Below are 22719 nucleotides of genomic sequence, written 5' to 3' on the forward strand. Positions count from 1 at the left end.
GTACCGGTAAGTACCGTCACGTACCGTGCACATACAATCTGTGTTTTGGTCCTTGGCTCTCCAAAATTTTATGAATGAAACCTGTCTATTTATTTTCATGGAATGCTGACAGATTAAAGAGAATTTAATTAATTTACTGTATGTTCTCAATAAATTGCTCAACTGTTTGAATAATTTCTTATTTCTCAGCTGTTCATGAAGAATTGTCAAGGAAGAAGGAAGGGGAATTTACAGATAACCTCTCTTTATGTTGACTGTTATCTGTCAGAGTGACTGTCATTTCTTTGTTATCAGGGTAATTTTTTTATTTATATCACATTACATAATATTTACTCTATAATAATGTACATACCTTTTTATTCTTCTATTTTCATTGACATTTGAGTGGTGTGAGGGTATTATTTTTTGGTAAAGTAGGCTGAACATCCAATGTTATCAACCAATAATAATATTTTAAGGTTAGCTTTAAAGCTTCCCGATAAGTACCTTACTAAGTTTATTCCTTTTACTGCAAGGAGGTTTGTGGTTTTGATTTTCCTTTTTGTGTTTTAAGCGTTTCTTTAACCATACTGTCTTTATCAATTAACAATTCTAATATTTTTTTTTAAATATAGGGTAATTTTAGCATTATATAATAAAGAAGTGATAACATAACCTATATAAATATAGTCCAAATTTTGGACTATTTGTGTCAAAATTTGGGAAAGAAAAAACTAGTTTGAAGCCACAAACGGTTTATAATTAGTTAGAAAGTGTTATTGTATCTACATAAAATGGAGGTATAAGTAAATGTTTAAAATTAAAATAATTTATTAGCCTATAGCCTAACTTGTAATGATTGGGCAAATTTCAAATGCCCTATCCATTACGAAAAATTAGTTTGAGTTTATAAAGAGAAATCTAACCACATTGATATCAAAAGTTTAGTAAAAATGTGTATAAACTACTGTGATGAGGGTAATAGTATATCTTGTGTTTATTTTCGAACAAATAATGTGTTGTAATCAACGGTTTTACATCAAATGAATTTTAAACAAGTATTTAAATCAGATACGAAAAATTTGGGATGATTGAGAATTTTTTCATTTTTATATAGAAATGTATAGTGAGATATGGTACCAATGATATAATGTATCAATAAAATAAGATTCTGTAGACTACCACAGCGAAGAAAGAAATTTCTTTTACTTTGTGAGTCTACCCAGAGCATTATGTTATTCAAATTGGTACAGTTTCGTATGTGGTGTCCCTGTAATCGATATTGAAAATATGGAATGCAGTACCATTATACGATAATAATTATGTATGTATTCTTTATAATACCAGAATTTTAGCATTTAAGAGCAAAATCCTAATCTTCCTAACCTACTGTTTCATTTTTTGAATACTAACCTTTAGGTTCTAAAAGGTAATGTTAGGCTCTAGGTAGGTAAGGTTAGGTTTTACGTTAAAACAGAACCTTTTAAACTTGAGTGTAGTGTATCTTTCTGCCTAGGAAATCATTCAATTCAGTTTATTTACAACACACAATAATACAATAATAAAAGGCAATTTACAAAAAAAAGTAACAATGATATTAACACATTAAAAGACAATATTGCTAAAATGATATGTGCTGGAAGAAAGAGGGAAAAAATACCTTGCCAACTATGGTTTCTCATGTAATAACTGAAAGGGAAGAGTGTGTGATAGGGACATGAAAGGAGATACTGTAGTTAGATAGGCAGGGCTGAGGGAAGGGAAAATAGGATGTAAAATAACAATACAGATAACGGTTACAATAATTTAAAGATTTAAAAAATAATTGCTTTTTTCCAATTAATGATTTCCTGCTTCATTTTCTTTGTAATTATAGCATTGTTGAGATGATGATCCGAAATTTTATTGATTATTATAGTACTTAGATGTATAAATAAGTTGGCGTCTAATTGTTTCAATATTAGTATTATTTATCAAATACTTTTTTGAAGTAGGTCTCAAGCTGTAATGTCTATTTAATGACATTAATGCTTGGTTTTGATAAATAATAGACTGTATATCATAACACATTAGAACATTAAAGTTCTATTGTAGAATGTATGCTAATATCCTACAAAGGTCATCTTCTTTGGAGTATGAATGCATTTAATTTTTTGAGTTGTTGAATGTCCACAACACAATTAACAATGCCGGTTTTATTTTATTAATAAAACTGGTTTTGTAGAGGCTGAAAACTGTTCTCAAAGTATTGTGATACTTCTTTAATAAGATAGAAGCAGCCTATTCACTTCTTTCCAAAGTATTGATTTCTAGGCAGAGAAGGAATCAGGTCCGAGTAGTTAGTCTCTGCATTTTAAAAATTTTTAATTGAAATCTTGTATTGCATTATTACCTTCCTATATAAAAAATTAACTCACTATTAAAATGGTCTTGATTTTGAAGTCACAAAAAAGTAGTATTTTGAATAATTTCAGTAGAAATCTCAATCCCATAATATGTCCAAAATATGATCTGTTTTGTTTATTCTTTTAAAATATAGTTCCTTTTTCATGAGTTAGAGTTGGATCAATTTAACCTCTCGCAAGCCAAGCGATTCCCCCATTATAAATTGTTACCATATAATGTCTAAGGTTGTTCTCACAACCCTATAATACCAGCTCACTACCATACATAATATAACCCCAATAATATATTATATTCCTATTTTAAATACCCCATTAGCCTACATGGTGGAGGCGCAGTAATCATGGAGTATTTAATAATATGGAAATATATTGTAATGGGGTAATTATTATTGGTAATTGGGGTTATATTATAGGGTTGGTTTTGAGCTGGTATTATAGGGTTGTGAGAACAACCCTAGACATTATGGTAACAATTTATAATGGGGGAATCGCTTGGCTTGCAAGAGGTTAAATTGATCTAACTCTATAACTCATGAGAAAGGAACTATATTTTAAAAGAATAAACAAAACCGATTATATTTTAGAGAACTAAGTAATCGATTTAATTAAATTGTAACTCAAAATGAAACTGGAAACTTGAATAAAATAATATTAAGAAACTTTATAAACAAACAATAGAATAATTACAGGATTTGCCTTCAATAAAAAAAGATGAATAATATATAATAATAAAATTGATAATATTAGCAACTCACTGATCCAGAAAAATGGTGTCTCGGAACAGAGGGGTAGAGCCGGGCCCGATTATCTGCTGTAGATAGTTCCAGGTCCCGTCCTCGTAACCGACTGCCAAGAGGCATACATTTTACTTGTCATGAATTTTCACCGTCGTCGACACTTTTAATTTTTAAAAAATGGATGCTCTCGGATTGTGAAAATTCATGTCAAATAATCGGCTACATTACAGTCTACATTATCCAATATCCAAAGTTTTGATCGGGGCCAGGTCGTCCTGGAAAGATCGTGTCAATTAAAAACATGGTACATAAACTGTAGGCAGCGTCACAGTCCAGCAAACCTTTTGCCGAAAAAATCATCTAACTGGGAGAAGCTCCTCCCAACAAGCCACTTTGACAATGAGCTTCTGAACTTATTGACTGATCGTGCCAAAACTGAGTTCGGCAGGCAGTTGAACATTTGCACTGCCAAAACAGGAAAACTGTCTCTCACTCTTGACAGGCGAAAGCGCGGCACATCCAAGTCAGTTCGAGTTCCATGTGAGTGCACTTTCTCCCTTCTAGCAAATGTGCAGATGTTTTTACTTTCCTTGCCCTATTACCATAGGTAAGGAAAGTATTGCTTTCCGAAAAAAATTAAGGTACCCCAATTTCCAAATTTCTATACGTCTCAAGGTCCCCTGAGTCCAAAAATGTGGTTTTTGGGTATTGGTCTGTATGTGTGTGTGTGTGTGTGTATGAGTGTATGTGCGTCTATGTACACGATATCTCATCTCCAAATTAACGGAATGACTTGAAATTCGGAACTTAAGGTCCTTACAATATACACGAACAATTTCGATCAAATGCAATTCAAGATGGCGGCTAAAATTGAGAAAATGTTGTCAAAAACAGGGGTTTTCGCGATTTTCTGGAAAACGGCTCCAACGATTTTGATTAAATTTATACCTATTAATTAATTTATAGTCATTGATAAGCTCTATCAACTGCCACAAGTCCCATATCTGTAAAAATTCCAGGAGCTCCGCCCCATCTATGCAAAGTTTGATTTTAGATTTTGAATTATAAGGCTTCAGATACAATTTGAACAAAAAATTTCGAGTGGAAAAGTTTGAGCATGAAAATCTCTACAATTAATGTTCAGTAACATTTTCACCTAAAATTTAAAATAAGCTCGAAATTCGAGAAAAAGTGATTATCCAATTGCAAACGGTTGGCAACTGTTGATTCTATTAAATGATTCACTATAAAGAGATAGCAGACCTCGTGTGTCTCCAGCGTTATCATCCTGTCACCAGCTGGCTCAAATCTTTGAATAGTAGACTTGAGATGCGCGGGAACACTAGCGTCAGGTGATCAATTTTCATAACGGCAAGGAAAGTTGTGTGAGTGCGCCACACCAGATTTTTACTATGATATTGGCGTATGAAGGAGGCTCCTTTTTCCTTTTATATTATCCTTGAAATGCAAAATTTCCAAAAACCTTGTATATAGGCCTACGTCGACACGCAATTTAAATGTCAAATATCATGAAAATCTATTACCGCGTTTCGCCGTAAATGCGCAACATATAAACATTTAAAAATTAAGAGAAATGCCAAACCGTCCACTTGAATCTTAGACCTCACTTCGCTCGGTCAATTAAGTCGTTTCCAAAATTCTCACCACTCTATATAGTTTGAACCAAGAATTAATTTTCAATTCTAGTTTTTTCAAACATTAAACGCCCAACTAAACGGTTGTCTTAGAAGCGCTGCTATTTTTTTGTTCTTAAACCGGATGCATTGTCCCTTATTGGCCTTATAGGGTAAACTACACAAGCGTGAAAGACACTCCCCAAAGATGCCATGCATACTGAGGACGCGCAAAATAAATTCATTGATGCCTGTATAGTTGGGGTCTAAAAATAGGTTCCAAAGTGGTTCAATTACATGTATAGTATAGTGAGGTCCACGTTAGAGTGGCAGTGGAGAAAGATAGGAAACCAGCGTTACCGATATCTGCCTTCCCACTGCCTTTTATAAAAGATAGATGATACCAGTATATTTGTTGTAACATTAACTGTTCATTTATCTCTTTTCTGTATAGGGCTATTTTTTATAGAAATGGAAAGAAAAATAAAAATCTCAGTACCCTTTTTGAATTATTCAATCACAACATGTTTCGGACATTGATGCCATTTTCAAGTTAATTTTGAAGGCATCAATGTCCGAAACATGTTGTGATTAAATAATTCAAAAAGGGTACTGATATTTTTATTTTTCTTTCTATTAACTGTTCATTCTTGTTTCAAAAAAATCAATTATATTCTATTCGTCAAAAACATTTTTTTCTGATGATTTTTTTTTATAGCATACCTAGATAAAGACTAATACGCTATTCTCTTTCGACTTAAATTTATAAGAATGTTGTTTGTGAAGGTAAAACCCATTGGTTACGCCTTATATATTGGTCAAGGATTAAATTGAAGATTATTTTCAGCATAAAAGGATACAGTATTCTTCTTTTGTACTTCTATTTGAACACTTTAGCACTTAGTTGCTGATGATTTTCTGATGATCAATAACTGAGATGTTTATAACTGAGATTGTAAATTAGCTAATTGAATATAATCTATATTATAAAAATGACCTGGCATCGTTGCGGAAAAAGAAAATCTACTTGTCTATCTACTTTGTCGAATGATAGAAACTTATACTGATATTTTGCAATCAAATACTGCCATTATAACGTTGACATCACTTTAGTTGTTTGTTCAAACTCAATCCAAATTTGATGCACTAACCCTTGTAGTTTTGACTATTCTTTGACAGAATTCTGTCTATAGTCAGAGCTTGTAGTCAAAGTATCAATATATTAATTTTTATTAACAATATGCGTACTTTATTTATAGATTGTTGTAAATCGTTTAGCTCAAAAACAGAGAGAAATACAGATTTTTTCTTTTTTATGTTTTCAGGAAAAAATTATCAACAATGGCGGCCAATTTGAAATTTAATGATCGAGTTGTAGTTGTGACTGGAGCGGGAGCTGGTAAGTTCCATTACATATGAATTCATTAAATAAATTATTGGTTTATGTCTGTAAATATTCAATAATTTTGGATTCTATTTTGTGGATACTATAATTTTTGTTTGTGCAATTTGAAGTTAGTACATTGTAGCAAGTGAACAAAGAATTTAATTGTTTTAAATAATAGTGCTTCAAAAGATTTTTCAATTGAAAGTAAAGAGAGAGAAGTTAACTCTCTAAAAGAAAATAACAATAAACTAGAGACAAAGCTTTTATGTTACTTTACATTTGTTTGAAGTTGAATAATGAAATTGAACTCTGCTGTAGTTATTATCTTATCTTTTCATTGCCGTATCCATTACAGAAAACTTAATTGAAGCACGAATAAAAATTGAATTTAAATAAAAATAGAATTCCAAGTACCAGTTTTAAAATTATTTAGTTACAACATGTTTTGGCTATATGATGCCATTAACGAGTGATTGGAAATATAATGTCATTTTATTTATTTTCCAATCACTTGATAATGGCATCATATAGCCAAAACATGTTGTGACTAAATAATAAAAATTTATTTGCCAAAAATAAAATTACATTATAAAACTTACTATAATTTAAATTATACAATTCGAATAATTTAAGTTTTTTACAATAGAACAAAATAAATATTACTTGTTGGCACAGCCGGCAAGGAAAACCTGGAGCGCCTGCTGCGTTTAATATTTAAATAATTTTAAAAACGGTACTCAGATTTCTATTTTTATTTAAATTCAAGAGTAATGCGTTCTTGCATTACACAATATTGAAAGAAACTTTTTCAAAATTAATTTTCACTGTAATGAGGTCCACGTAATAATGACAGTATTTGATCAACATTGGTGTTGCTATCCTTATCTACCATTCGACAAAGCAGAGAGCGCTATCCTTCTATAGCTCCACAACATTGCCAGATTGTTTTTCAATAATGTAGAAATATAATTAATTGAAAAAATAGTCTATTTTAATTAGGTATAAAAATTTATATTTCATTAAATCATTGAGAAATATTTTTTCTTGACGAATAAAATATAATTGGTTATTCTAAACAAGAATGAACAGTTGATATTACATCTGATGTAACCAGAGATCTTGAAGATGCATAGACTCACATGCAGCGTATGTGTCGTACTTGGAAGTGAAATCGGCCATTGAGTGGGCAACCTGATAGATTATTACCTACCAAAGACTTCATATCTATGATATTGCAAATTATATATCATATCTCGCGCTGAAATACCTCAATGGCAGCCTTCAATTTCAAGTAAGAGCTAGCATTGGGAAGGCATATCCATTGTGGATCCATACCTTTTTACTTTCCTTGCCCTATTACCATAGGTAAGGAAAGTATTGCTTTCCGAAAAAAAATAAGGTACCCCAATTTCCAAATTTCCATACGTTTTAAGGTCATCTGACTCCAAAAAAGTGGTTTTTGGGTATTAGTCTGTATGTGTGTGTGTGTGTATGAGTGTATGTGCGTCTGAGTACACGATATCTCATCTCCAAATTAACGGAATGACTTGAAATTCGGAACTTAAGGTCCTTACACTATAAGGATCAGACACGAACAATTTCGATCAAATCCAATTCAAGATGGCGGCTAAAATGACGAGAATGTTGTCAAAAACAGGGTTTTTCGCGATTTACTCGAAAACGGCTTCAACGATTTTGATCAAATTTATACTTAAAATAGTAATTGATAAGCTCTATCAACTGCTACAAGTCCCATATCTGTAAAAATTTCAGGAGCTCCGCCCCACCTATGCAAAGTTTGATTTTAGATTCCTAATTATTAGGCTTCAGGTAAAATTTAAACAAAAAATTTCGAGTGGAAAAGATTGTGCATGAAAATCTCTACAATTAATGTTCAGTAACATTTTCACCTACAATTGAAAATAAGCTCGACGTTCTACAAAATGTGATTGTTCAATTGCAAACTGTTGGAAACTGTTGATTCTATTAAATCATTCACTATTCGAAGAGATAGCAGACCTCATGTGTCTCCAGCGTTATTGTCCTGTCACCAGCTGGCTCAGATCTTTGAATACTATACTTGAGATGTGCTTGAACACTAGCGTCAGGTGATCAATTTTCATAACGACAAGGAAAGTTGTGTGAGTGCGCCACACCAATTTTTAAGGTCTCAGGATGTAACGGTATCAACTATTCTCTATAGAAGGCAGTGGTAAGGCAGAGAATCTGCAACGCTATTCTCCTTGCTTTCTCCACTGCCATTATAACGTGGACCTCACTATAACTTATATGTTCTGTCTAGATTCTATTGACTATTTCTCTCTTTTTATTCAGGTTTGGGCAGGGCGTATGCATTGTTGTTTGCCGAGCGAGGAGCTTCAGTTGTTGTGAATGACTTGGGAGGGAGTCGCGATGGCGCAGGGAAAAGTAGCAATGCCGCTGATATTGTTGTCAATGAGATCAAGTCAAAAGGTACAGTACACATTTTTCTAACCATCATCTTCTACAGAGTCCGGCATAAAAACTCGGCATGATAATTAAAGTGTGTTTCGTACAATAAAGTGAAAAGTGTAAATTTAAAGTATTGTGCTCAATATAACCTTAGTGTCCGGTGTTTCCCATTAGGGAACTTTGGACTATATATGGTGAGGTGGAACTACCCTTGGGTCTCCCCACCATTCAAAGCCGTACGCTAATAATAATAATAATAATGATAATAACAATTAAAACATGTAATATCCTATTATATTAAGCGAGCAATTTCTGTATATATCTGGCTATTTTTATATCTGGTTATCTGGATATTTATATGGTTATTTATGTTCAATGGATCTCGAAAACGGCTCTAACGATTTTCACGAAATTTAGAACATAGTAGGTTTATGATATAAAAATTCGATTGCACTAGGTCTTATCCCTGGGAAAACTAGCTGAAGGCATGAAAAGGATAACTCATCCTTGGAAAACAGATGATAATTTCGTCGTCTCTCGATAACAGAAGATGCGTGTGCCTGTGTGGGAGAGAGACAGAATTATTTCCAGCTGTGTAATCATAATCAATCAGCGAGAAATTTTATCTAGCTAGACAATTTAATCGACTTGATCAACATAATCTGATTTGTTGACATGACATGATAATCCTCCTAAAACTAGAGTATATCATAATTTTCAATGTTGATCATTATTTGACAATTTTAAGTGATTAGTGAGTGTTATTTTGTTATTCAATTTGGTTCGTAAATAATCTAAATTAGAAATTTTTTGTTTTCAAATGTTTGAACAGAAAATTGAACCTGGAATCAAGTGCATGGAACATAACCTACTTTCTGGACTATTTATAGTGTATAAATCAAAACTCGGGGAAGAAACAGTTTTGGGCTGAGCCTGTTAGTCCTTCCCCAATCATTTTAAAGAATTGTGTTCGGTTTATCAAAAGTCCATAAATAAATAACGAGCGAAGCTCGGTGCCCCGATATTATCAAATTAAAGATCAAATTCTGCAATTCACAGTAGATTACTCACAAAGTATTTTATTTGAAGATTATGTCATCCAAATGTTTTCCGTTACTTTTCACACACTCACTTAATATAATTTTAAAATTTGCCATTGCTCGCTCAATCATCACTTGTGGTATTGCTTCAATTTCTCGTTGAATGGCTTCCTTTAGTTCTGCAATTGACTGTGGTCGACTACTGAAGACTTTATGTTTGAGATAGCCCCACAGAAATAAATCAGAAACTGCTAATCAGATGAACTTGGCGCTGGCCAAGGGTTGTCGTTGAATCGGGAAATCAAACATCCCGGAAAGGTTTCACGCACAACATTCATTGCGATTCTCTCCGTATGGGCGGTGGCCAAATTTCATGTCCTTGAAAGTCATTCAGTTTCGGTAACATGTTTAGGTATCGATGAGATGTTACTGTTACTCCGCGATTCAAATCTTTAAAAAATAGCTTCAATCACAAACGCTTGATGTTCACTTGACTACGACATACTGTCTACTGAAATAGACCTGTCGATGTACAACATTCCCGCCTTTTCAATGACAGTGGTGCCAAAATAACAATTACTACAAAATCGTCAGATTAATGTGCCGATCCCTGTACTCAATCTTGAAGCAATCTTGTTCAATATTTTCTCCTACCTACCATGCAACAGGGATACTACACTCCAAAATACCACAGTATTCATGGAATAAATTCAACTGCCAAGTCTACGTGGTTATTTTTATGTTTTAGGCCGGTTACAGAGCTCGACCGACCGTCAGTGCGTACGTCAGTCGCGGTTTCCTTTTCCATAGATATTCCATGTATCCGTACAGAGCAGGACTGACGGCACGCATGCGCACAGTCAGGACCATGTGTTTCATACTGCGTACGAAGACCATCGGTGGAGCTCGTGCGCATCCGTTCCATCGGTCGACTGACGTGCTATTGAAACAAATAGAAGCTTTCAGAGCTGTACTGATCAGTAGCCCGATCGCAACATAACCAATGTGCTGACACCTCTGCCCGACAATCAGCTGATATTGAATTCAATTGCATAATGAATGAATTCAATTAATGGTGTCTTAATTTTTTTGAATTTAGAGTTTTTCTATACATTTCTTCAATCATTTCTAAATTTTTTATTGGAAAAATCATATTTTATTATTATCTACCTTTATGTGATCCGTAGCTTAAAGTGACAGCAAGTATTCCCAATGGTGATACAAGCTCGAAATAACTCATCAAAATTTCTGATGGACATTCTAAGGTAATTAAAAAATGTATCTTCATCCCCAAGCAATGAATTATATAATGGTACTAAATTCCCTTCGAAATGCTCTTTGGGCGACCATCGGGTGAACTTGATATCTACGTCTTTTAATCTTTCGTTTACGAAGATAATAAGCTGCAATTAAATAATCTGTGAAGGCGTCCATTTTGTGAGTCAGAAAAACTGATGTATGGATGCGTATGGTCAGGATGGTACATACGCACTGACGGTCGGTCGAGCTCTGTAACCGTCCTAAAGCCCATATGTGCCATCTCGATTTAAACGGAGATAGATAAGCTGTTGGTTTAGACCCGCGATGAAACAAATTATATTAAATGTGATCATGCCCACATGTAATCATAGATTAGTGCTCAACGTATAATATCATGCTTCATATGACTTTCATGCAGTATAGGTACAATAGTATCTTGATTAAAAAGTCCTGAAAAATTGCTTCAACCCTCTTATCATCAATTTTGATTGTATGATTTTTGAGAATTACATAAATAGTAATTAAATCACTATGGGCTCACCATCTCTAAAATCTCTATCTCTTATATCAGTAAATCAATCATTTACCAATACAATATTACAATGATCTGCAATAATATATATCATAATCTGAAAACTAAGCTTTCCTCTTTCAAATGTTAAGGCTGTGCAAAGGCTAAAAATAAACTTTTTACTGGTGATATTTTTCAAAGTTTTTCGATGTGTATACTATCAAGCTATCAAAATAAACAAGTTTTTTCAGGAAAACATTTTTTTTCCGATCATTACTTTTTGAGATATGAGCGCCTAAAGTCTAAAGATCAAATTTTTGGGACAGAACATTTCAAATTCGGTAAGAGATAAATCCATGAGATTTAGAGGATAGATTTTTCATGGTATTGTTGATATAGTAAAATAAAAATTTTCTGAAACTAGCAATTTTTGAGAAAGTTATTCAATTTACCAAAAATAACTCAACTAATAAAAAGCTCAAATAACTAAATAAATAACTAATAATAAATAACTAAAAAAAAAAATATTTTTGGTCATTTTTTGTTTATATGTTGCGCATTTACGGCGAAACGCGGTAATAGATTTTCATGAAATTTGACAGGTATGTTCCTTTTTAAATTGCGCGTCGACGTATATACAAGGATTTTGGAAACTATAAGGATAATATAAAAGGGAAAAGGAGCCTCCTTCATACGTCAATATTAGAGTGAAAATCAGACCATAGAATTATTCATCATAAATCAGCTGTCGAGTTGACTATAAATTGCATGCCATGACGCATGCAATTCAATATCTCAATGTAACTTTGTAAAAAATTAGCAGCTGTGTAGACTATAAATTGCATGCCTCATTGAATGCAATTTTTATGCACTATTTAATAGGATGCAAAGAACTTATAACAGCTCGTCTGGGCGCCTAGATGTCTTCTGGTTTTCTCGCGCTAAATTCCGGAAAGCGTTATATGATAATTAAATCTTGTGTAAGCATGATCTGATCAAATAAATAGTTAGGCCCTTGTTATACGGACAGAAAAAACGCGACAGATAAAACGCCGACGCTGAACTAACAATTCAGTGCTGTTATACGAGCAGCAATAACGCCGCGTCGTCGACGCCAGGGAGCTGTTATACGAGCAGCAAACACGCCGCGGCAGGCTCCGAGGGAGCCAATAGGGAGAAGTGTACGCCCGGAGGAGTATGGTGGGGGAGGAAGTACGGATCTGCCGCGTAAAAGCTGCCCGTATAACAGTACTCGCGTCATTTCTATCGCGTTTTTTCTGCCAATTTTACCGGTCCGGTCGCGTTGTCGACGCTGACGCCGGGTTTACAGGGTCCGACGCGACAGATAAAACGTTCGTATAACTTGCACACAGTGACGTCCATTGCTCGGTAGGCTTGGCGTCTACGTGGCGAAAAATCTGTCGGGTTTTTTCTGTCCGTATAACATGGGCCTAAGTGTATCAGTGTGGATGTGCTTATGGTTTGGGACGTCGTTATATCTGCGCGAGGTCTACTGTTCACAGAGCTACTAGTACATATTATTAACATACATGGCAGCAATCTCAATCAAGTGTTGAAAAGAAATCCGGAAGGACGACGACCGAGAGGAAGACCACGACGGAAATGGTGAGTCAAGTGAAGGCCGATATGGAGAGAATTGGAGCAACCGAGGAGGACGCGGAGAATCGAGAGAGGTGGAGGAGCTTTGTTGGTGCGGTTAAATATATACTTAGATATGTATGGCCTTGACAGTAAGTATATATGTATATACATATTATTGACATTCCTTCTTATTTGTTCTAGGTGGAAAAGCAGTCGCTGATTATAACTCTGTAGTGGATGGAGACAAAATAATTCAGACAGCTTTGGAAAATTTTGGAAGGGTTGATGTCGTCGTTAATAATGCTGGAATACTTCGAGATAAATCTTTCGCCAGGATAAGTGACACTGATTGGAGTAAGTAACTCTGTGATTTCCTAAATACTCGTACATCAGATTGAAATAACACTATATTGAGTTCCACGTTATAATGGCACTATTTGTTCGTGTTTTATTTCTGGTTCAAAATTCTTCTTAATATATCTCAATATTTTCAAGCTCTGAGAGTTTATTGAATGTAATCATTCTATTATATTCGGTTTTAATCAAATCAAATTCAAAATTTCTAGTTTATTTATTTCTGGACTGGAAAGTGGACTCAAATCGATTCAAGTGGATAGCATAACCTATAATTTTTATTCATTCATAACTCTACCTTCATTGTATTATCATTCATTCCATCATCATCACCTAGGCTTAAAATACTTCTAGAAAGTCGCCTATGTAAAATAATAAATAATAAATAAATAATTTAATTAGCATTGGTGCTGCTATAACTTGTCTGTCATTCGACAAAGCAGACAGAGCTAACCTTTTCTACCTTTTCCACTTGTTAGATCATCTCTTAACATATAAAATATACAAGTATAATCGATTATAAAATATTCAAGCTCATTTATGATAGTTTATTATTTATTTAAGCATTGATAGATACAATATAATTCTCAACTATGAATGATTGGGGGAGGAACAACAGGCTTGAAGCCCAAAACTGTTCCTTTCTTAATCATTGAAAAATATTTTTTCTTGACGAATAAAATATAATTGATTATTTTAAACTTGGAATAAACAGTACCGGTATCAGTTATCCTCCATAGAAGACAGTAGCAAGGCCGAGAATCGGCAACATTGTTCTCCAATCTCTCTCCACTGCCATTATAACGTGGACATCACTATAGTTCTCACACGAAACTGAGAGGCTAACAATGCCCATTAGGCCCTTTGCACACTGGGCCACCATGGAAGCGCTTCCACGGAAGCGCCACCATCAAAATTTGATAACATTGCACACTACAGCCACCACCACGCAGCCACCGATTGACTCATCACTCCAGTTCACTAGTCAACTCATGATCAGTTGAAGAATGTACGTGGAAGAAGCACGACTATTGGCAGATGTTGAATAATATAATGAATAATGCTCAAGAAAAGTGGTTATATGACGTAACAAATTCATTTTGTTTATTTTTTGTGAGTTTATGTTTTTCAATGAAAAGATTTACCAGCTCCCTCCAAGAATTTTTCTTCACATCCCGGCCTGCATATAATTTTGAAGACATGTCCCATATAGCTGGTCTGCTTTCAACTTCAAGAATGAACCTTTCTGTATCAAATTGTTCGCTATTCATTACGTCGACTTCAGACAACTGTACTGAACTTGATTTGTATTGAAACTGGACTGGAGATGATTTTGTGGTGGCTGGTAGCTGGTGGCTCTAGTGTGCAATGACAGATAATACTCAATGGTATGACGTGGTGGCGCGACAGTCTGCTGGCTAACAAAATCGGCGGCTCGAGCCACCACATTCCTGGAAGCTCGGCTGGTGGCGGGTGGCTCTAGTGTGCAATGACAGATAATACTCAATGGTATGAGGTGTTATGAGGTGTATGAGGTGTTAATTTTCATAAAAATATTTCTATACATTCACATTACACTAGACATAGGGATGATATAACTAGACCTACAGTTGGATTGACTAAAACTCTAAAAAGTCATAAGTACCTACAAATTCGCATGTTTAATTTACTACCAGATAATGTTGAGCAGTTACCATTGAAAACGTTTTGTATTGCTGTTGATAAATGGCTCAGGTCTGAAGCTTTCTATTCTGTTAATGAGTACCTGGAATATTTCAATATATATGTGTGAATTTGTTCGTTTCTATAGTCCAACTTGTGATATTTTACTACAATATTTCAATGTGTATTTGTAAATTTGTTCGTTTTTATAGTCCAACTTGTAATATTTTACTTATTATTGACGAAGCCTATTTTGCTTACATTTTTGTAATGTTGTTTTATGGCCAATAAAATTCTTGATTCTTGACTCTTAATAATTTACAGGTGTTTAAAAAACGAGTTCTTCATTAAAAAACTGTTTTTAATAGCAAAATTTATTATTTCTTCATCATTTTGAAAAAAATTGTACACAATCACTTTGAAACAATATTTAAAATAGGTTTCACAATTTAAAATGGTATCTAACGTTCAGATAATTTTGAATTTCTAAAAACCTATATTCACATGGGCAGCTTGCTAGATTTACTGGTATTAGAATGATTAGATTTACTGGTATTAGAATACCATAGAGAAAAGATAGTATTAGAAGATATCACTGTTTGTACAAGCCGATAATCCACGTAGTTCTTTTACTTCAAGCTATGTGACGCTGTTAATCTCTTATACTGTTCCGATAGTGTGAAATAGCTAAAAACCTATATATTTTTTTAACATCTTTATTGCCCATAAAAACAAAATGAAAAACTTACAAAAGAAATATTCTAGATTAATATTATGCTACTTTACAAATAAATTAAAATACTTGGCACCACCCAGCAAGGGCAAAACTCTGACCGCTGAGTGAGAGTATCAGCTGTTTAGACAATATAAAAATTTATTTACTAATAATCAAAGCTACAAAAAATCGAAGTTTAACAATAAATTACTAGTAATTATAATATTTGACTGATATTTACATAGGGCAGCTTGCTAGATAATAGAGAAAAGATAGTATTAGAAGATATCACTGTTTGTACTAGCCGATAATCTACGTAGTTCTTTTACGTTATGCTATGTGACGCTGTTAATCTCTTATACTGTGCCGTTCAGGTACTCTCACCCGATCAAGACAGTAGTAAACTAAATATTATTATTAAACGAAAATCCAAATTAAATGCTGTAATTCACCACGAAGACTTCAAGTAAACAAGACTTCAGTAAACAGCTAGATGAAAATTCGATGAGCGCTACTATACAAAAATTATTTGTCAGCCCGGGAATCGAACCCAGTACCTCCTAATTGCCGGTCAGGAATGCTTACCCTTACACCAAACTGACAATCTCTGGATAGCAGCGCTCATTTTATACGAAGCCATAGCGGCCTGCCAGTCTACAGATGGAAATTACAGTAGTAAACGACAACCGTCGAAAATAATCGGCTTGAAATAACAGTAAAATTTGGAACACAAAATTAACTAAACTGAACTTTATTTTCTAAAAAACATTACAAACAAAGAAAACGAAAAACAATAAGGGAACTTACTTATTGCATTAGCATGCATATTACAAGTTGATGCTAACTGTAGCCATATATTTATAGTTTATTAAAAAGAAAGTAACATTTCTGCTAGAATAATTCTTATGTCTATTATAAATAATTACGGGTAATATTTGAGGGAAAATGATACCTACATAGGTTTAAAACCTGTGCGCAGGTAGGTGTGCGCAAACGAGATATATTCTTATGCTATTTTTCCTCTATGATAATACACACAGTAGTAAATGAAGTGTAGTTCAAATTATCTGTTATTTTTACAAAAAGCACATAATTGAAATGACCGAGAGAGAAAATTGAGCTGATACATTTGAGTTTCATTCTATTGAATTGGTCGTGTACTAACTCAAAAACGTGCTGTTTCTATCTTCCAGAATTGATATATTATTTGATGCTTCATTTCTCTTTATTAGATTGATTTGATCGTCTACAAACTTATATACGTGTTCTTTACTCTTCCAGATTTGATATTCCTTCATTATATTTATTTGATCGTGTACAAACTAATATGTGTGATCTTTACTCTTCAGATTTGATATTTGATGTCCATGTGAAGGGCTCATTTAAAACCACCCAGGCGGCTTGGCCACATTTCAAGAAGCAAAACTTTGGAAGAATCATCATGACGTCATTAAATGCTGTAATTCACCACGAAGACTTCAAGTAAACAAGACTTCAGTAAACAGCTAGATGAAAATTCGATGAGCGCTACTATACAAAAATTATTTGTCAGCCCGGGAATCGAACCCAGTACCTCCTAATTGCCGGTCAGGAATGCTTACCCTTACACCAAACTGACAATCTCTGGATAGCAGCGCTCATTTTATACGAAGCCATAGCGGCCTGCCAGTCTACAGATGGAAATTACAGTAGTAAACGACAACCGTCGAAAATAATCGGCTTGAAATAACAGTAAAATTTGGAACACAAAATTAACTAAACTGAACTTTATTTTCTAAAAAACATTACAAACAAAGAAAACGAAAAACAATAAGGGAACTTACTTATTGCATTAGCATGCATATTACAAGTTGATGCTAACTGTAGCCATATATTTATAGTTTATTAAAAAGAAAGTAACATTTCTGCTAGAATAATTCTTATGTCTATTATAAATAATTACGGGTAATATTTGAGGGAAAATGATACCTACATAGGTTTAAAACCTGTGCGCAGGTAGGTGTGCGCAAACGAGATATATCTTATGCTATTTTTCCTCTATGATAATACACACAGTAGTAAATGAAGTGTAGTTCAAATTATCTGTTATTTTTACAAAAAGCACATAATTGAAATGACCGAGAGAGAAAATTGAGCTGATACATTTGAGTTTCATTCTATTGAATTGGTCGTGTACTAACTCAAAAACGTGCTGTTTCTATCTTCCAGAATTGATATATTATTTGATGCTTCATTTCTCTTTATTAGATTGATTTGATCGTCTACAAACTTATATACGTGTTCTTTACTCTTCCAGATTTGATATTCCTTCATTATATTTATTTGATCGTGTACAAACTAATATGTGTGATCTTTACTCTTCAGATTTGATATTTGATGTCCATGTGAAGGGCTCATTTAAAACCACCCAGGCGGCTTGGCCACATTTCAAGAAGCAAAACTTTGGAAGAATCATCATGACGTCATCAGCTGCTGGCTTATATGGAAACTTTGGTCAAGCCAATTACAGGTAAAGTAGGCCTACATTTCAAAGTATACTCTATAGGCTAGTTGTATAAAAATTCAATAAATTCGACTGTTGTAGAATGAAGTAATCTTAACTCATCGAAAGCAAGGAGAAACTGAACGAATCTGACGTAAATGCGCAAAAATCCAATGAATTTAACTGGTGTAGAATGATGTCATCTTGGAGTAACAAAAGAATCAAGAAACTATGTACGAATCTGACGTAAATGCACAAAAATCCAATGAATTTAACTGTTGTAGAATGATGTCATCTTGGAGTAACAAAAGAAATGAGAAACTATGTACGAATCTGACGTAAATGCACAAAAATCCAATGAATTTAACTGGTGTAGAATGATGTCATCTTGGAGTAACAGAAGAATCGAGAAACTATGTACGAATCTGACGTAAATGCACAAAAATCCAATGAATTTAACTGGTGTAGAATGAAGTCATCTTGGAGTAACAAAAGAAACGAGAAACTATGTACGAATCTGATGTAAATGCACAAAAATCCAATGAATTTAACTGGTGTAGAATGATGTCAACTTGGAGTAACAAAAGAAACGAGAAACTATGTACGAATCTGACGTAAATGCACAAAAATCCAATGAATTTAACTGTTGTAGAATGATGTCATCTTGGAGTAACAACAGAAATGAGAAACTATGTACGAATCTGACGTAAATGCACAAAAATCCAATGAATTTAACTGTTGTAGAATGATGTCATCTTGGAGTAACAAAAGAAACGAGAAACTATGTACGAATCTGATGTAAATGCACAAAAATCCAATGAATTTAACTGGTGTAGAATGATGTCATCTTGGAGTAACAAAAGAAACGAGAAACTATGTACGAATCTGACGTAAATGCACAAAAATCCAATGAATTTAACTGTTGTAGAATGATGTCATCTTGGAGTAACAAAAGAAACGAGAAACTATGTACGAATCTGACGTAAATGCACAAAAATCCAATGAATTTAACTGGTGTAGAATGATGTCATCTTGGAGTAACAAAAGAAACGAGAAACTATGTACGAATCTGACGTAAATGCACAAAAATCCAATGAATTTAACTGGTGTAGAATGATGTCATCTTGGAGTAACAAAAGAAACGAGAAACTATGTACGAATCTGACGTAAATGCACAAAAATCCAATGAATTTAACTGTTGTAGAATGATGTCATCTTGAGTAACAAAAGAAACGAGAAACTATGTACGAATCTGACGTAAATGCACAAAAATCCAATGAATTTAACTGGTGTAGAATGATGTCATCTCGGAGTAACAAAATAAAAAGAGAAACTATGTACGAATCTGACGTAAATGCACAAAAATCCAATGAATTTAACTGTTGTAGAATGATGTCATCTTTGAGTAACAAAAGAAACGAGAAACTATGTACGAATCTGACGTAAATGCACAAAAATCCAATGAATTTAACTGTTGTAGAATGATGTCATCTTGAAGTAACAAAAGAAACGAGAAACTATGAACTAATCTGACGTAAATGCACAAAAATCCAATGAATTTAACTGTTGTAGAATGATGTCATCTTGAAGTAACAAAAGAAACGAGAAACTATGAACTAATCTGACGTAAATGCACAAAAATCCAATGAATTTAACTGTTGTAGAATGATGTCATCTTGAAGTAACAAAAGAAACGAGAAACTATGAACTAATCTGACGTAAATGCACAAAAATCCAATGAATTTAACTGTTGTAGAATGATGATATCTCGAAGTAACCAAAGCACCGTAAAACTATAAGTGAATCAGTCTTTAATGCGATGATGGTAGCTAAATTTAATTTGATTTTCTTGCAACTGACTCTATAACTTTCAATATCATACGAGTTAGCAATGATGTATGTGATTTTTTAATTTTGAATCTCTTATTCAGTGAATTGACTAATATACCAATATACAGATATTTGATTTAAATTTGTGTAGCTCCTACACAAAAAAGGCACAACAAGAAGAGATTATTTTGCGTGTTGTTTTTAAAAGAATAATAATATAGTTCACCAATAACATATTGAAATGACAATGGTACCTGCTGAAAAACCTACAGTTTAAGCAGGACCCCACACTGTACACACATTTCCAATAAATTGATTGATTGATAACCTAGCGAACTGTCTTGGATTTTAGGGGTTCTAAATAACAATAGCAAAGTGCCTTAGGCCCACGTTATACGAGCGCTAATGCCGCGGCGTTGGCAACGCTAATCCAAGTTATACACAGCGTTGTTAGCGCGCGCTATGGAAGTACCATTGCCCAGTTAACGCTATGCTAAAACGCCGCGGCATTAGCGCTCGTTTAACATGGGCCCTAATCCCGCCCACAATAGTCTAATTGGTGTTTAGTTACTATTCAGAATGCTCAGTTTAGTCATGGCTGCTCTAAACAATGGAAGAAAATTTTTCAATTTAAACAACTATTGTCAAATTGTTTGGGTTGTCAAATGTGTTTTAACAAATTGTTTGGGTTGTCAAATAATGTTGATTGTCATATGTAATGTTTGGGTTGTATTGAATGGTCTCTTGGACTCTGTGGTAAACCCATCAATAAATTGAAGTCTTATGTTGTGAGCAATGTAAGGGTGGCCACTTACGACAGGACAAGTATGTTGAACATGTGTGTACACACCGTCATGTCGTCATAGATTGTTATATCAGCACAGCTAAATGCTTCGAATAAAAGTTTTTGAGGTCAAGCTTTTTGTATATTCGATTTTTGTTGTTTATTTTTCCGCTGCTCTATTTGAGGCTGAATTATTATTGAATGATTGGTTGAGTTCAAAGCCACTGATCGGTGAGTGAACGATGAGACCGGTGAGTGAACGTGGCTCTGAACGAAGCACTTTTTGGTCGTTAAACGATGCATAGACTCACATGCAGCGCTAGAATAGTTGGAATTGAAATCGGCCATTGAGGGGACAACCTGAAAGATTATTACTACTAAAGATCTTGAAGATTTTTGTAATTTGTATTACAAAAATATGTAATATATAATATCTCGCGCTAAAATACCTCAATGGCAGCCTTTAATTTCAAGTAAGAGCTAGCAATGGGAAGGCTTAGGCATTGTGAGTTTATACCTCTTCAAGGTCGTTGGTCTAACAGTGTAACTGATAAGAAAAAATATGTCATATCCTGCGATCGTTTACTGATCAACTTACTTTTTTAACCGATGAAAAAGAACGTAGAGTAGCTGAACGTAAACAGACATGGCTGAATACGAGGTTGTTTACAATTATAATGGACTCCATTATAATGTATTTGGGAGCACAGAAATGCATGGTTTTATAAATTCAATAACATTTAAAATATTATCCAAAGCATTTCTAACAACTCCAATCACTTGATGGGTTTCATTACAATTAATTATACAATGAGATAGGTTAGGTTCTAGTTTTGTTTACAAAATAAGTAGCAGTTTCATCTGTCAGTCATGACCCATGAGCAACCGTTCAGCCACAGAATACATACAGAATGGAAGGTATCAATCTAACCAAGACTTGAGTGCACCAAGTCCTCGACAAATGACTGCATCATATTGTTAGAAATTAAAATTACCGCTATATTACAATGTTACACTTTCTTTCAAGACGGCGGATTTTGGCGTCAGGATACTAGCCGACTTTCCATTCTGTGATTCATCTGTGATCAGGTTTTTTACTGAACGTAAACAAAAACGATGGAATTGATCAGTGGCTTTGAACGCAACCATTACAATTTTCAATAATTTCCAGTGGTTTATTTATTGTAATTCGTTATTTTTTCTATGTTATAAACTGCTGTAAAACAGCTGTTTTTAGGATGGTGTAGAGAAATCGCATGTTTTCCGAACCGCTAGTACTCGGCGACGGGAGGGAGTATTGCCCTTGAACGAACGTTGGCAGACGACCCATACCACAGAATAGATACAGAATGGAAACTAGCAATCAAACGCCTATCCAACCAATGCTTTTTACATGTCACAAATACTTGAGTGCACCAAGACACGTCACGTGACTGCGCCATCTTGTTAGAAATCAAAATCCTGGTCTTTTTATTGGCTCGCGGCAGTGAACGAGATCAATTGATCCGCATTAGTAAAGTGATCCGAACCTCCCATCTATACTATTACTAGTAGTTCTATGAACAGTAGACTTCGCGCAGTTATAAACCGCAGCCTCCTCTTATACTGTCCATCAGAGTAAACCCTGTATGTATGTCGTGTCGGCGAGATATCGGTGTGAAAGCGGCTAATGGCTGTTCGGGTTGGTATATCAAAAATTCTAACATCAAAAGCTAAACTCCTTTCAAGACATACTGGCAACATGACAGCCCGAGTTCAAAGCAGGGAAAGCTCGAGAAACAATACTATGTTATTTTAATTATTTATTGCACGCAATCAGTAGTTCATTCAATAGTGCATAAAAATTGCATTCAATGAGGCATGCAATAAGCAGGGAAAGCTCGAGA

At 34.2% G+C, this 22719-nt stretch overlaps 1 protein-coding gene across 1 annotated transcript in view; it reads left to right on the forward strand.

Moving 5' to 3' along the window:
- Nucleotides 1-252: 252 nt before the first annotated feature.
- The window catches only part of LOC111057072 (peroxisomal multifunctional enzyme type 2), an 85640-nt gene continuing 63173 nt past the window's right edge, over nt 253-22719 (forward strand). The window contains exons 1-5 of the mRNA XM_039420779.1: nt 253-518; nt 6081-6154; nt 8477-8614; nt 13208-13360; nt 18102-18246. Of these exons, the coding sequence (XP_039276713.1) occupies nt 430-518; nt 6081-6154; nt 8477-8614; nt 13208-13360; nt 18102-18246 (599 nt within the window). The 5' untranslated portion in view covers nt 253-429. The remainder of the gene's footprint in view (nt 519-6080; nt 6155-8476; nt 8615-13207; nt 13361-18101; nt 18247-22719) is intronic.

Source organism: Nilaparvata lugens, chromosome 2, assembly GCF_014356525.2.
Source record: "Nilaparvata lugens isolate BPH chromosome 2, ASM1435652v1, whole genome shotgun sequence".
Classification (NCBI taxonomy): Eukaryota; Metazoa; Arthropoda; class Insecta; order Hemiptera; family Delphacidae; genus Nilaparvata; species Nilaparvata lugens.